The 13,825-nt window shown below is 52.2% G+C and overlaps 1 protein-coding gene across 1 annotated transcript; it reads left to right on the forward strand.

Moving 5' to 3' along the window:
* Positions 1-3,313: 3,313 nt before the first annotated feature.
* LOC311237985 (NBAS subunit of NRZ tethering complex-like) lies at positions 3,314-10,450 on the forward strand (the record flags this gene model as incomplete). Its single annotated transcript, XM_084325956.1, has 1 exon — positions 3,314-10,450. The coding sequence occupies one exon, from the start codon at positions 3,314-3,316 to the stop codon at positions 10,448-10,450; it is 7,137 nt and encodes a 2,378-aa protein (XP_084182082.1).
* Between the last annotated feature and the right edge of the window lie 3,375 nt (positions 10,451-13,825).

Below are 13,825 nucleotides of genomic sequence, written 5' to 3' on the forward strand. Positions count from 1 at the left end.
AGAGCGACGCCCATAATCTCATCAGAGTGGGTGGTCGTCTGAGGTGGGCCCCAGACTTAACGGATGACGTCAAGTTCCCGATAGTCTTAAACAGCCGACACAAGGTCACAGAGCTCATCATAAAGAAATATGACGAGGACGTGCACCACGCCGGGGCAGAGAGAGTCTTCGCTGAGATCAGACGTCGCTATTGGATACTGCAAGGAAGAGAAGCAGTACGACGCTTCCAGCGGACCTGTCTAGACTGTCGCAAGTGGCGAGCACAGCCCAGTATACCCAGGATGGCTGACCTACCCCCCTGTCGCCTCCGACTCGGCGACAAGCCCTTTCACTCCACCGGTATGGACTGTTTCGGCCCGCTGTATGTGAAGAAAGGAAGAGGGACGGGGAAGCGGTGGGGTATTGTATTCAAATGCATGACCACCCGAGCGATACACATAGAACTCCTTCCAACCATGAGTACGGACTCATTCCTTATGGCCTTCCGGAGATTCACAGCGCGAAAAGGAAAACCGTCTACATTATTGTCTGATCACGGGACAAACTTCAAAGGCGGAGAAAGAGAGCTGAGAGAGAGCTTCCAAGCTATGGGCCCAGAACTTAAGACCCACCTCGCTCCCTCTCAGATTGAGTTCCAGTTTAACCCCCCGAATGCACCTCACTTCGGGGGAACTTGGGAACGAGAAGTACGTTCAATAAAGACAGCCCTGTACGCCGTGCTTGGGGCCCAGACCGTGGCGGAAGAAGTCCTCACGACAGTCCTCACGGAGATCGAGGGAGTATTGAACTCAAAGCCCCTCGGTTACGTCTCAAGTGATGTAGCAGATGTCGACCCAGTCACCCCCAACACTCTCTTGATGGTGCGGCTGGACCCCGCGCTCCCACAGACAGTGTACAGACCTGAAGAAGCGAACGGCCGAAGGATGTGGAGGTACAGTCAAGTATTGGCTGACAAGTTTTGGAACAGTTTCCTCCTCCACTATCTACCGTCTCTACAGACCCGCCAGAAATGGGTAAAAGAAAGAGACAATTTGACGGAGGGCACAGTCGTCATGATTATCGACCAGTCACTACCCCGAGCTATGTGGCCGGCCGGCCGCGTAAGCAAAGTGATCACTGGTGCCGACGGGAAGGTCAGAGCGGCAGAAGTGCTCGTCCAGGGGCGGACATACACCCGACCCGTGGCGAGGCTGATAGAGTTGCCAAGGCTCCCCGACTCTCTTGATGACGACCATGACCCCCTGACTTTGTGAATTGCCCTACTCCTCACAACGGACATTGAGTAGTGGACAGTGCGGTTAATCTGTCTCTGCTTATCTAATTAGGTGCGGACTAATTAGGAGGCGGCTGTTACAAAGGGTCAGATTAAACCGAATATATATATTTATTACTTGAGATATATTGTATAGTATTTGTATATCGCCTGATATCCCTTGTATATTCTTTGTACATATACACGGAATATCCCTTTACCTAGTACAGGCCAGACCATAATATTCGTTCTCCTATTGGACAGCGATCCCCTAGGCGCCACGGCCATACCCCCAATGTCTAGTTCAAAGTCACCACTAAGACATGCCTGGACATGCCCGGTTCTGCGCAGTAATATGAGACAGAAATAAGGCTGGTACTAGATTGTTCACCTTACGTATAAATACGGTGCAGGTGGATACAGCAGTAGTGTTAACCAATAAGTTGAAGCCTCACACCACGATACAACGTGCTGTGAAGTGGGCCCGTTTTGCCCCGAAATAGAGCCTTGAGACCGCGTGCGAATTGATAGCTGAAGTGTCAGAGTTTAACGCTGTATCGTCGAGTTCGACCTATTCTATTATTAAGTAATAGTCTATTATGTATAGTGTATCGTGCGGCTACCGTTCTACAGTGACCAGCATTACCAACGTTTCATCGTACCGAGCTAGTGTGCTTATCCAGGCTGGGCGGCCTAACCTTGTGCCGTCATCCGAGGAGCCCTAGACGAGAACCGTGTGGATATGTACACTGGATAACCTACACCGACGACTACAGAGCCCTTTTCGGCTGGATTATAATGCTTTGGTCCTGTGGCTGTTGGAGCAGAGAATCGTCTACACCCACTACCGTGTGGGATTTACCCTGTGAGGAGCACCGTCGAGCCCGCCTCTAGGACTCTGAGGCTGGCTAGCTTTCCTCCATGCGGCACTGCACACCGGAGAATAGCTGTTGCTTTGTCTACGGATCAAGGGATTATTGCACTGTCTCCTGTACCTGGAGTCTACTTATTCCTCGTTGATCCAGACTTTTGCTACCGACAAATCCTCTCCCCTGCTGGCTTACAACCGGAGGGAACCCCCTTAGTATCTCCAGCTGACCTATTAGTGTACCATATATAATTCTTATGCTACAGGTGGTATTAATTATCCCCTTCGTAATATGCTCATGGACTTACGCTCTTGACCTATTCATGCACATTATTCGCCTTACAAGCGCAACTCTCAATCTGAATAAATGTAAGATAATCTTGGTGCTCTTCTAATAAATATTATTATAAACAGTACTTTCTTGTTAAGCCGTGTTATTGTGGGGGTGTTCATCTCATATACATGTGTACTGTATGGCCAGTAGTAATGTACATAACTCAGTAGTGGTTTAATGATACCATACTTATTCAATACAGTCAGGGAATTGTACCCCTCAGTTACAATTATTATTATTATTATTATTATTATTATTATTATTATTATTATTATTATTATTATTATTATTATTATTATTATTATTATTATTATTATTATTATTATTATTATTATTATTATTATTATTATTATTATTATTATTATTATTATTATTATTATTATTATTTCCAATAGAAGGATATGTTTTATGGGAAGGTTATGATTTATCTGTGTAAGAGCCAAAGCTATATATATTTCGGTTATTGTATTACATGAATGTTTAATATTTATTGGATTTAGATAAAGTCATTGAACCGTTGTAGTTGTCATAATAGGGCAATTTGGAACCTAGAACCTTCTAGAGCGGTGTGGTGATGTCATAATAGACTTTCTAGAACCTAGAACATTCTAGAACCACCGTATGACATCATGATAGAACGTTCTGGAACATTTGTGATGGCACTGTATGATGTCATAACCGAACCTTCTAGAACACTTGGGTCTCTATATATAGCCACAACGCTCTCCCCAGGTCAGTTGCATCTTCGACCAGACTGGACGGGACCGAAAGGATGGACTCAACAAGAACTGAAGCCCCGGCCCCCGGCCCGCAGAGCTGTCGGGGGGGCAGTGCGCCAGGGAGAAGGCCAGCTGTAAACATGGCTGCTGTCAGCAACACTGAGGGCGAGGAGGAGAACATTCTCTATGATCTGCTCATTAATACAGAGTGGCCCGCGGAGACGGACACTCAGTTGAGGGGCAATAAGGAGCACAACTCATCTGCTATAGCGAAGGCAGTGACGGAGCCATTCCGGTTCATCCTACATTATTTGTGGTACAGCCCCTCCATCTCCTTCCTGCCTCCTGGGCTGGTCCGCCTCGCCAACAAGCAGATCGACTGGCAGCTGATCCTGGCAAGTAATGGGAAGCTGCTGGCAGTGGTTCAGGACCAGTGTGTGGAGATTAGGTCTGCAAGGGATGACTTTGGCTCAGTCATTGGGAAGTGCCAAGTGCCTAAGGACCCCAGTCCTCAGTGGCGCAGGGTGGCCTGGAGCCATGACTGCACCCTCCTGGCGTACGCCGACAGCACGGGCACCGTCCGCCTCTTCGACCTGATAGGCAGCGAACTCTTCATCATCCCGCCGGCGGTGACGTTCCCAGGGGACTTCAGCTACGCGGCTGCAGGCCTGATCTTCCTGGAGTGCACCGCCAGTGCTCAATGGTCGGCAGAGCTGCTCGTCCTCACCTACGGGGGCGGGCTCAAGAGCTATCTGGTCAGCATGGGAACCAATCAGAGCTTCCAGGAGAACCACAGCTTCAGTTTCTCCGCCCACTACCCCCAGGGCGTCAGCTCGGCCATATACCACCCTGCACACCGTTTGCTGCTGGTAGGGGGCTGTGAGTCGGGGGACCACAGTGTCTCTAGAGCGTCAGGTTGTGGCATCACGGCGTGGAGGGTTCTGTCAGGCGCCCCTCACTACAAGCAGCTCAGCAGCCAGGAGGAGGACGCCAGCACGACTCAGAAGAGAGGCTTCTTCAGAATCCCAAGCTTCAGACTGTTCCCCAGACAAGGAGATGAACAGGACGGTGTGTTCTCCATGAGTGTGAGTCCAGACGGCAGCTTGCTGGCCGTGCTTCACTTCTCCGGTCGTCTGTCTCTCTGGGACGTCCCGTCACTCAGACAGAGCGCCACCTGGAGCCAGGAGGAACAGCCAGGATTTGAGGAGATCAACCCGGAGTGGAAGACGTCTCTGGAGAAAAGGAAGAAGATAAAAGACAAAAAGCAGCTGTACCCGCTGGTGGACGTCAGCTGGTGGAGTGGGAGTGTCCTGATCCTGGCCCGCTGCTCCGGCTCGCTCACCGTGTCCTCGGTCCGGACCCTCCGGAACCTGCTGGGCAAGTCCTGCGAGTGGTTCGAGCCCTCGCCCCGCCTCACCCCCGCCCAACACGGGGGCTTCCTCAGCCTGGAGTGTGAGGTGCGCCTGGCCCAGAAGCGCGGCCGCCTGGAGAGCAGCGTGAGCAGCGGAGGAGGCAGCGATGACGAGGAAGGGGGCGACGAAGGGGGCGACTCCGACTCGGACGAGGAGTCGTCGGCCAAGGCGCGCTACTGCGGCTACGTGAAGCAGGGCCTCTACTATGTGACGGAGATGGAGCGATTCGCCCCGCCGCGCAAGCGCCCCCGCACCGTGGTCAAGAACTACCGCCTGGTCAGCCTGAGGTCCACCACACCAGAGGAGCTGTACCAGAAAAAGATTGACAGCGAGGAGTACGGCGAGGCCCTCTCCCTGGCGCAGGCCTACAACCTGGACTCCGACCTGGTCTATCAGAGGCAGTGGAGGAAGAGCACTGTCAGCATCGCCTCCATACAAGACTATCTGAGTAAGATCCGTAAGCGCTCCTGGGTTCTCCATGAGTGTGTGGAACGTGTCCCGGAGAACGTTGACGCAGCCAAGGAGCTGTTACAGTACGGCCTGAAGGGAACCGACCTGGAGGCCCTCATCGCTATCTGCAACGGAGAGGACGGGGGCAGGTTCATCATGCCAGGTGACTTGGACCTGGATGAAGTCCCCTATGAGGACATGCTGTCAGCCGAGGAGGAGATGGAGATGAAGAAGGAGAGAGAGAACAGCAAGAGACGAGAGCTGCTGGCCAAGGTCGACTTCAGGAGGCTGACTCTGGAACAAAAGGAGCTGTGTCGGAGTAGACGGAAGCTTCTGTCTTACTTGGACCGGCTGGCAACTTACGAGGAGATACTGGGAGGTCCTCATGCAGCAGAACAGAGGTATGATGCAGAGTTCTTCAAGACGTTCCGCAGTCAGAACATCGTGGCGTCATCCAGAACCTACGCCAGGGAGAGTAACGTTCAGGCTCTGGACATTCTGTTCACCTACCACGGAGCCGAGCTGCTGCAGCACCGTCTGGCGATCCTCTACAACTTCCCCGAGACGACCTCCCCTCACGAGTACACCATGCTGCTGCCTGAGGCCTGTCTGGGTGAGAATGAGGAGCTGGTGTTTATCCTGTGGGAGGAGCAAAGACACAGGGAGTTGGACTGGTGTGAGGTGGAGCAGTGCAGGTCGGTGTTGGACCAGGGCCTGTGTGATCATGACAGCTTCCTGTATGAGGAGGCTCCGGACCTGTTGAGGTTCCGCACGGCGACGCCCTCCATCCAGCTGCTGACCGACTGGTACCTCAGCCGCGCGCAGGACATTGACTCCGGCTCCAGACAGGTGGACTGTGCCCTGTCATTGGTGCGCCTGGGGAAGGAGCGGGAGATCCCGGGGCTGGAGCTGCTGTGTGACGACCTGGTCACCATGGAGACGCTGGTGTACGAGACGTCGTGCGAGCTGAGCCTGACGCTCCGGGACCTACAGCAACTCAGCGACATCCACAAGCTCCGCCTCCTCATGAAGAATTCTAGCTTGGAGCGCTACGTGAAGGACACCTTCCAGTGGATGGTTCCCTTCCTGCACCGCTGCGAGAGGCAGACGGCAGGCTCCGCCAAGGCCCTGCTCAGGGAGTACCTGGTGGGCCTGGCCCAGCACGACCTCACGCTGCCCCTGGCTGTCTGCCAGCACTCCAAACCTGACAGTCAGCAGAAGGTGATAGGTGACCCTGACCACCTGATGTCTGTGTCTCTGGAGTGCATCTACAGCTGTGAGAGAGACGACCAGCTCAGCCTCTGCTACGACATCCTGGAGTGTTTACCACAGAGGGGCTATGGGCCACAGACAGACATCACCTCATCCCTCCACGACCAGGTAGACAAGCTGGAGAAACACCTCAGTGTGGTGGAGGTGTTGGAGAAGCACGGTCTTCAGAAGCCCATCTCCTACGTGAGGAGCAGCCAGAACAGCACCGAGGAGGCTCACGGGCTGATGGTCAAACTCTGCAGACACACTGGGCGCAGGAATCCCCCGGTCAGTGAGACAGTCTGGAGAGGCTTGCTCCAGGACTTGCTAGACATGCAGCAGAATGTCTACACTTGTCTACAACCAGACACCTGTCACCAGGTCTTTGTGGAGTCCCTGTTGTGCTCCAGTCGTTTGGAGAATGTGCGTCTGGCCGGCCAACTCATGCACTGCTCCAAGGTCAGCCAGGACATTCCCGTCAGTTTGTCCTTCCGGGGCAAAGTTCACGGTCTCAAAGTGTCCCATGAGAAGAGTGTGGAGCTGGTCCTGGCTGCGGCGAGAGAATACTTCAACTCTTCTACCACACTGACGGATCCCTACATGGGCCTCGCCAGGGCGTGTCTCCAGCTGATCACCGACTGCCCCCCCGCGGTCCAGGAGGAACTGGACCTCATCAGTGCCCTCTGCCAGCTGGAGGACTTCAATGTCAACATTCTGCCTCTACAAGTGAGGCTGAGTTCAGACCGTCTCTCTCTGGTGGAGGAGTGTATCTCACAGTGTTCCACGGCTTACAAACAGAGCACCACCGTGCTGGATCTGGCCGCACTAATCCGGGTGGCAGGAGGTGACGAGGCCAGGCGTAAGGGCCAGGTCTTGACTCTGCTGGCTGAACAGGCTCTCCAGGCGCTGGACTTCAAGGCCTCCTACATCCACTGCCAGGACCTGATGGCTGCAGGTTACAGTCTTGGCTGGGAGGTGTGCAGTCTGCTGGGCCAGTGTGAGGGTTTTGGAGACCTGGGGGCTCGTCAGGGGCTGCTGGCCTTCTCCCTGGTGCACTGCCCCCCCGACAGCATCCACGGCCTGCTGGCCGCGTCCAGCGATCTACAGACTCAGGTCTTGTACCAGACAGTAAACTATCAGATGGAGCCTAACATCCTCACTAGACCTGATGCAGATGAGCCTGACTCGCCCCAGGCCCGCGCTCCCTCTGCGGGGCAGCTGCTCCACAGGACCACGGCTAAGACCATGGAGGTTCTGAGCAGCACGGGGCAGAACACCAAGGCGGTTCTGACCGCCGTCAGCGACCACCGCTGGTGGAAGGCTTCCCTCAACTACCTCAGGCCACTGAATGCTCAGGGCTCCGGCTCCAGGAACCAGGCGGGGGAGGGGGACAACTCCAACCTGGAGAGACAGGGCTGCACTCCCTTCTACCTGGAGCTCTTCAAGGACCCCTACGTGGACGTGAACCAGGACGTGTGTTCCTCTCACGACAGCGAGCCTCAGGAGAACTTTGCGGAGGTCTTGCTGAGGACCGGAAAACTGGCTGAGACCAAGACTGAGGGGAGAACTGTGTTCCCTGCCACTGAGGTGTTACTCCAACTGGCTAGTGATGCCCTCCCCAGGGACATGACGCTGGCTCTGGCCTATTTACTGGCCCTGCCCCAGGTGTTGGATGCTAACAGGTGTTTTGAGAAGCAGACTCACTCTGCTCTGTCACTGCAGCTGGCAGCTTACTACTACTCCCTCCAGCTCTGCAGCCGGCTCGCCCCCTGCTTCAAGGACCGCACACACACCCTCTACCAGGCCGACCCTAAGAAGTTGATCCAGTTGGTCACGCAGCACGTGACGGAGCGTTCGGATTGGCCAGAGGAGCTGGAGAAGCTGATTGGTCAGCTGCGGGTGTACAACGAGCGGCTGACGGACTTCACGCAGGCCCAGGTGCTGCAGGGCCTGGGGCGCGGAGTGGACGTCCAGAGGTTCAGCGCCGACTCGCACTACAAGAAAGAGACTATCCTGGGCCTGGCTGAGACCCTGGATGACGGTGTGTACAGGATCTCTCTGTCTCTGGCTCAGCGCTACAGTGTTCCCCTCTGGGAGCTCTATATGACTCACCTGGAGTTCCTCTTCACAGACAGCGGTCTCCCCACCAAGGAGATAGAGTCGCGGAGTGACTCCCTGGGTCTGTTCGACACGCTGAGGTCCGACCCCGAGGCCTTCTACGGCCACATGACCAAGTACGTCCTGCCCAGCGTGGAGGGCACCGACCTGGGCCGCCTGCTCTACTACTACACCCTGCTGGAGGCCGCCGGCTGCCAGGCCCACGTCAGCGCCCACATCAAGCCCGACTCGCACGTCAAGCTGCTGAAGAAGCTCCGAGCCGTGGCCACTGGCTTGGACTATCGCAAGCTGACCGACGAATCCTCCGACCCTCTGGCCGCCCTGGAACCAGTCCTGACCAGTCAGAACGTTCTCTCCATCTCCAAGCTGGCCAATCGGCTGCCTCTGCCCGGCGGGGGCGGGGCCATGGTGTCCCCCAGCGCGGTCCACGAGGTGTGGCTGCGGAAGCTCTTCTGGAGGGGCGACGCGCAGCTCCTGAAGAGGCCCCCCCAGGGGGACCAGGACCACCTCCACGCCTATGACACCTGTGCCAAGTTCCTGGACCGGCTCGTCCCGACCGACGCCATCCACTTCCTGGACGACATCACCTTCTCCCCCGAGGCAGCCAATCAGCTGAGCGTTGAGGCGAGGTCAGAGGTGACACGCAGGGCCACCAAGGCTCTCCGGCAGCTGGGAGAGAAGAGCAGGAAGAAAGGAGGAGGAGGAGGAGGAGCGGAGGGGCAGCCAGGAGGGACACACCCAGCGGGGGAGTCCATGACGTGGGAGCAGGCTCTGGACCACCTGCAGCAATCACTGAGACACCTCGACACGCTGGGACACCCCCACGTCCTGTCACTCAAGGACAGCCAGCAGGAGCAGTTGCAGAGCTACAGTCGCGTTTATGACCTCTCCCGCTCCGAGAGGTCAAAAGTTTGCGAGCTGGCGGTCACCATGGCAACTGACGGGCAGCCACTGGAGCGAATCGGAGAGCTGCTGGGCGTGGCCGTGGGACTCCTGGACCTGTCCATCAAAAGTGTCCTGCAGGATGCGGTGAAGAGGGTGGTGTCTGCTCTCAGCGGAGATACAGGCGCCCTGACTGATTACCCACAACCCCTCAGGGTCCTGGAGGCCATGGTCACCGCCGTGCACGACAACGTGCAGCACGGTGACAGCGCAGTGAGTTCAGACGACCTGCTGGTGTGGCTGCGTCCGTTCTGCGGCGACGCCCAGCTTCCTGTGCGGCCGCGCATCGACGTGCTGCAGGTCCTGGAGAACAGCTTCAGTCTGAGGGACAGGGACGTCCGGCTGCTGCTGCTGTACAGGACACAAGCTGTGCTCAAGGACCGCCAGCTGGAGATGGAGGACGTGGAGGATGAAGAGAAGAGATACGCCCTCTTCCTGCAGCTGCTGGAGACCGCCCGGAAGTGGGAGGAGCTTCAGCTGCTCATGCTCCTCCTCCAGGCGTGGCCACCCATGATGAGAGAGGAAGTGGCGGAGTCGGAGCGCAACCCTTGGGTGGTGCTGACCTCGGCCCTGCTGATCCACTGCCTGGGGTCAGAGGTCAAAGTTGACTTGGGTCAGCAGGTCGTCGCCATGGTGAGATCCCTCTACAACACTAAGCATAAGCTCCCTGCACAGTGTATCAGACACGTTGCCAGGTTACTCCTGGACAAGCCGACCCTCCAGCTCTCCGCTCTGAAGATAATGTCCGAGAGCGGCGACCAGCAGCTACTGCAGCTGACCCTGGATCAGGTCAATGGCATGACCCAGGCCACGGCCTCCTCCTGCGACATGGAGCTCCTCTCCTCTCTCCTGGATGCGGGTCTCCTGGTGGGCTGCGTCTCCTCCTCCCTCTACCCTCCGCTGAGCGCCCACCTGCTCTCCCACCAGCAGGAGGGTGGCTGGGACGTGGAGAAGGCCGCCTCGGAGCTCCTGGCGGCGGGTCACGGGCCCCAGGCCGGCTCCCTGCTCCTGGCTCACCGCGGGATGCACCCGACTCACCGCACCTTCAACGCTGCCATGGCCGAAGTGGCTCTGAGAGCAGAGAGACGGTTCAGAAGAGTGTGAGCACTAGGCCTGTCCCCGATTTTTATTAGGGATGCCCCGATCACGTTTTGTGCCACCGATACCGATCACCGATCGTCTATGAGCCATATCGGCCGATACCGATCGTTTTTGGTTTTATAAAACAATTTAAATAAAAATATATATATATATATTTTTTATTTTTATTTTTTTTTTTTATAAAATATATATATTATATAATTATTCTTGTAGTGGTATTGACAGGAATATTCGGGAAAGTAGATTTAGGACCACTTCTGTAAAGAGAGACTTCGCAAATAAACCATTTGGCTATCTTTACTTTACCCTGTGGACCTTGCTTTTCTTTATCAACGGACGTACAGTACTACTCATGAGTAAGTAATTTGACCAGTGAAGTGGAGCCCAAGATTAATCTAGATTAAAAAAAAAACTGCCGAAGGCATTCAAAATATGTGTGTTCTACCCAAATAATGACCAGAAGTAAGTCCTTACTTTTTCTTTCCTCCTTATGTTTCTCAGGCCAGGTGGCCCATTACACCATGAGCCCATCTCCCGTTTCCAAAATGCATTACAGACTGTTTGAAAAAGCTGTTTTGCTATGATAATTGGTAATGAAATATCAAAATAATGTTCAATAAGATGTACTTGTGTTTAATAAGTTGTTTTATTCAGAAGTTAACACAAATAAATAATATTACCAGTACAGTACAGTATCTAGCACACTCTCAGGAGCAAAACAGAAAGAATCATTTCAAACTTGAACTATGTGACATGGCTTGAATCAACTGCTCCAGTGGAGTTGCTCAGTGGCCAATGGTGTCAACTGTGGTTGTACTGGGCAGCTCCCAGGTGTGAATGGAACTGTGTGAATGTGAAGCAGGGCATTCCTGAAAAAGAGCATCTGTGCTCAGCGAACCTACCCTGGGTAAATAAAGGTAAAAAAAAAAAAATGTAAAAAAAAAAAAAAAAAAAAATTAGATTAATGCCTTAATTATATTATCGCGCGATACTAGTATAGCGTTAACGCAGCACGTTAACGCTGTTAACGGCCCAGCTCTAATAGAGACCCAAACGTTCTAGAATGTTCGGTTATGACATCATACAGCTACATCACGAATGTTCCAGAACGTTCTATCATGATGTCACGCTAGGGTTCCAGAATGTTCTATGTTCTAGAAAGTTCTATTACGACATCACCACAACGCTCTAGAAAGTTCGAGGTTCCAGAAGGCCCTATTATGACAAATACGACGGTTCAATGACTATCTAAATCCAAACAATATTACACAATAACCGAAATATATATAGCTTCGGCTCTTACACATACCTTGTATCTAAAGCCACTTTGATATAAAGAGAGAGAGAGAGAGAGAGAGAGAGAGAGAGAGAGAGAGAGAGAGAGAGAGAGAGAGAGAGAGAGAGAGAGAGAGAGAGAGAGAGAGAGAGAGAGAGTGAGTGTAGTGGAATCTCAGTCCAAACTGTCCAATCATTATGGAAATATTATGTTGGTTGAATATTGAGTCCCACAGGTCAACAGCTGTTGGGAGATGGTACGGTATGTTTAGAACACCCACACGTAGTCTAGGCTATTTTGAGTAGATCGGATACTAGGGGGTTTGGCTGTTAAGAGTGGCCCTGGGAGCATTTCCCTGTGTTAGATAGCCTCTGTGAAAACAATAAGATTGGGAGGGACCATAAGGTCAAATCACCAGTTCAAAGGCCGGTCTTATTTGAGCTGGCAGCAAAAGTCCAAAGAGGCTATTTAAACCAGTGATAAAATCTTCCTCTGAATAGATTTACATACAGGTGTCACAAGCAGATAAGACAGTTGGTTTCACCAACAATCCATAGATACCATCTCAGTGTCATAAAGCAACAGGAATTACATCCTGTGGTCACTGTAGAAGAGACCAAATGCTTCAGAGGACATTAAGTTTCACTACTCCAGTAGGGAAAATACGTTTATATCATTTAAATAAAGACTTAAACTGCTTTGATAATTAAAGTTAAGAGTAATCTTTAATCTATTAGTCAGCATAATGAAATATAGTATACTTTAAACGTTAACTGCAGCTGTTCTGCTAGTAATAGACCTTTGAACTATACAGGAAATGGGCATAAAAGTACAGTTGGGTGATATAGTTACAATATATTAGTGATCTTAGATAGTGGGAGAGTAAATACTTTGATTTAAGGATAAAGTATTTTGTTAAACAAATCCTAACAGAAAATATAATTACAAATAGATTCATTTAGATATTTAAGCCACTAGGAAAAACGGCAAAAGCGTTAATCTATTAGTTTATTATAATTAGGAATTACCTGTGGGAATTTAAGATAGTAAAATGAACCCAAATACTTTTAAACACTATAATGCCAAAATAATAACTAGTCTAAAAAAGGTCCTCCCCCTTAAAACTAGCAGGGTAAGGCTTTAAAAAGGGCAGTCTAGAGAGAGAGAAGGAGACACACAGAACAACAACAACACAACCGAACAGACGTATGTTTTCCCCCTACTGGACGTGAGGACGAAGAGGGAGACGGAACCAACCGAACGAAGCGAGCAGCACAAGAAGAACTGTTTTAATTATAGTAAATTAGTCTGATTTTCTAATGATCCCTCGGCATAGAGATTGCAACCATTGAAAATCATTGCACACTTTAAGCTTACTGTTATTTCACTCTTTGATGGTTTAAAATAAACAACCATTCCTACATTAGCCAACTCTCCTCGCTTCATTTCAATTCTCCTGCTGCCGCCGTCGTGTGTAACAGAAGACCATTGATAGGTCTTCTTTGAGTAACAGGGTATTATAGACGAAGACACAACACAGAGTAGCTTAACTGGTTCTTTATGCAGAACCATCGAGCCTTGTTACCTCAAAATGGTGCCTGACCCTAGAATCTGAAGCGCTCTCAGAACTTTTAATTTTTTTTCTCGACTGGACCATCCGGCGCCGGAGATACTCTGTGCCCGCGGCGGTACATCACAACAGATCCTGGAAAATGGGTGAGTGGATACGGGCCGTGATGGCTGTGAAATTAGGGCGTTCTATTCGAACGGGGGTTGGTATGTATTAGTACCTCATTTCTCTCTATCGGGGAGGGAGATAATGTGGCGTTGGCAGGCGTGGCGCACGGGTGTTTCATATTGACCAGAGCCATCAGCCGGCGGGGGTGTTTTTAGTACGCTTCTCGCGAGTTGAAGTGTCGGGCTGCATTAAGATGAAATGGCCATTGAATCGTGGTCTCGGTAGTCTAGGTGTCAGGAAGGTCCGATAGAATGTACCCTGGTTAACAGACAGACCCAAGTCGGTGTTCTCCGGGACGGTGCATGGTGAGTGTAACTGAGGGGTACAATTCCCTGACTGTATTGATAAGTATGGTATCATTAAA

This window comes from Notolepis coatsorum (genome assembly GCF_963971535.1).
Source record: "Notolepis coatsorum genome assembly, chromosome: 12".
NCBI classification, from domain to species: Eukaryota; Metazoa; Chordata; class Actinopteri; order Aulopiformes; family Paralepididae; genus Notolepis; species Notolepis coatsorum.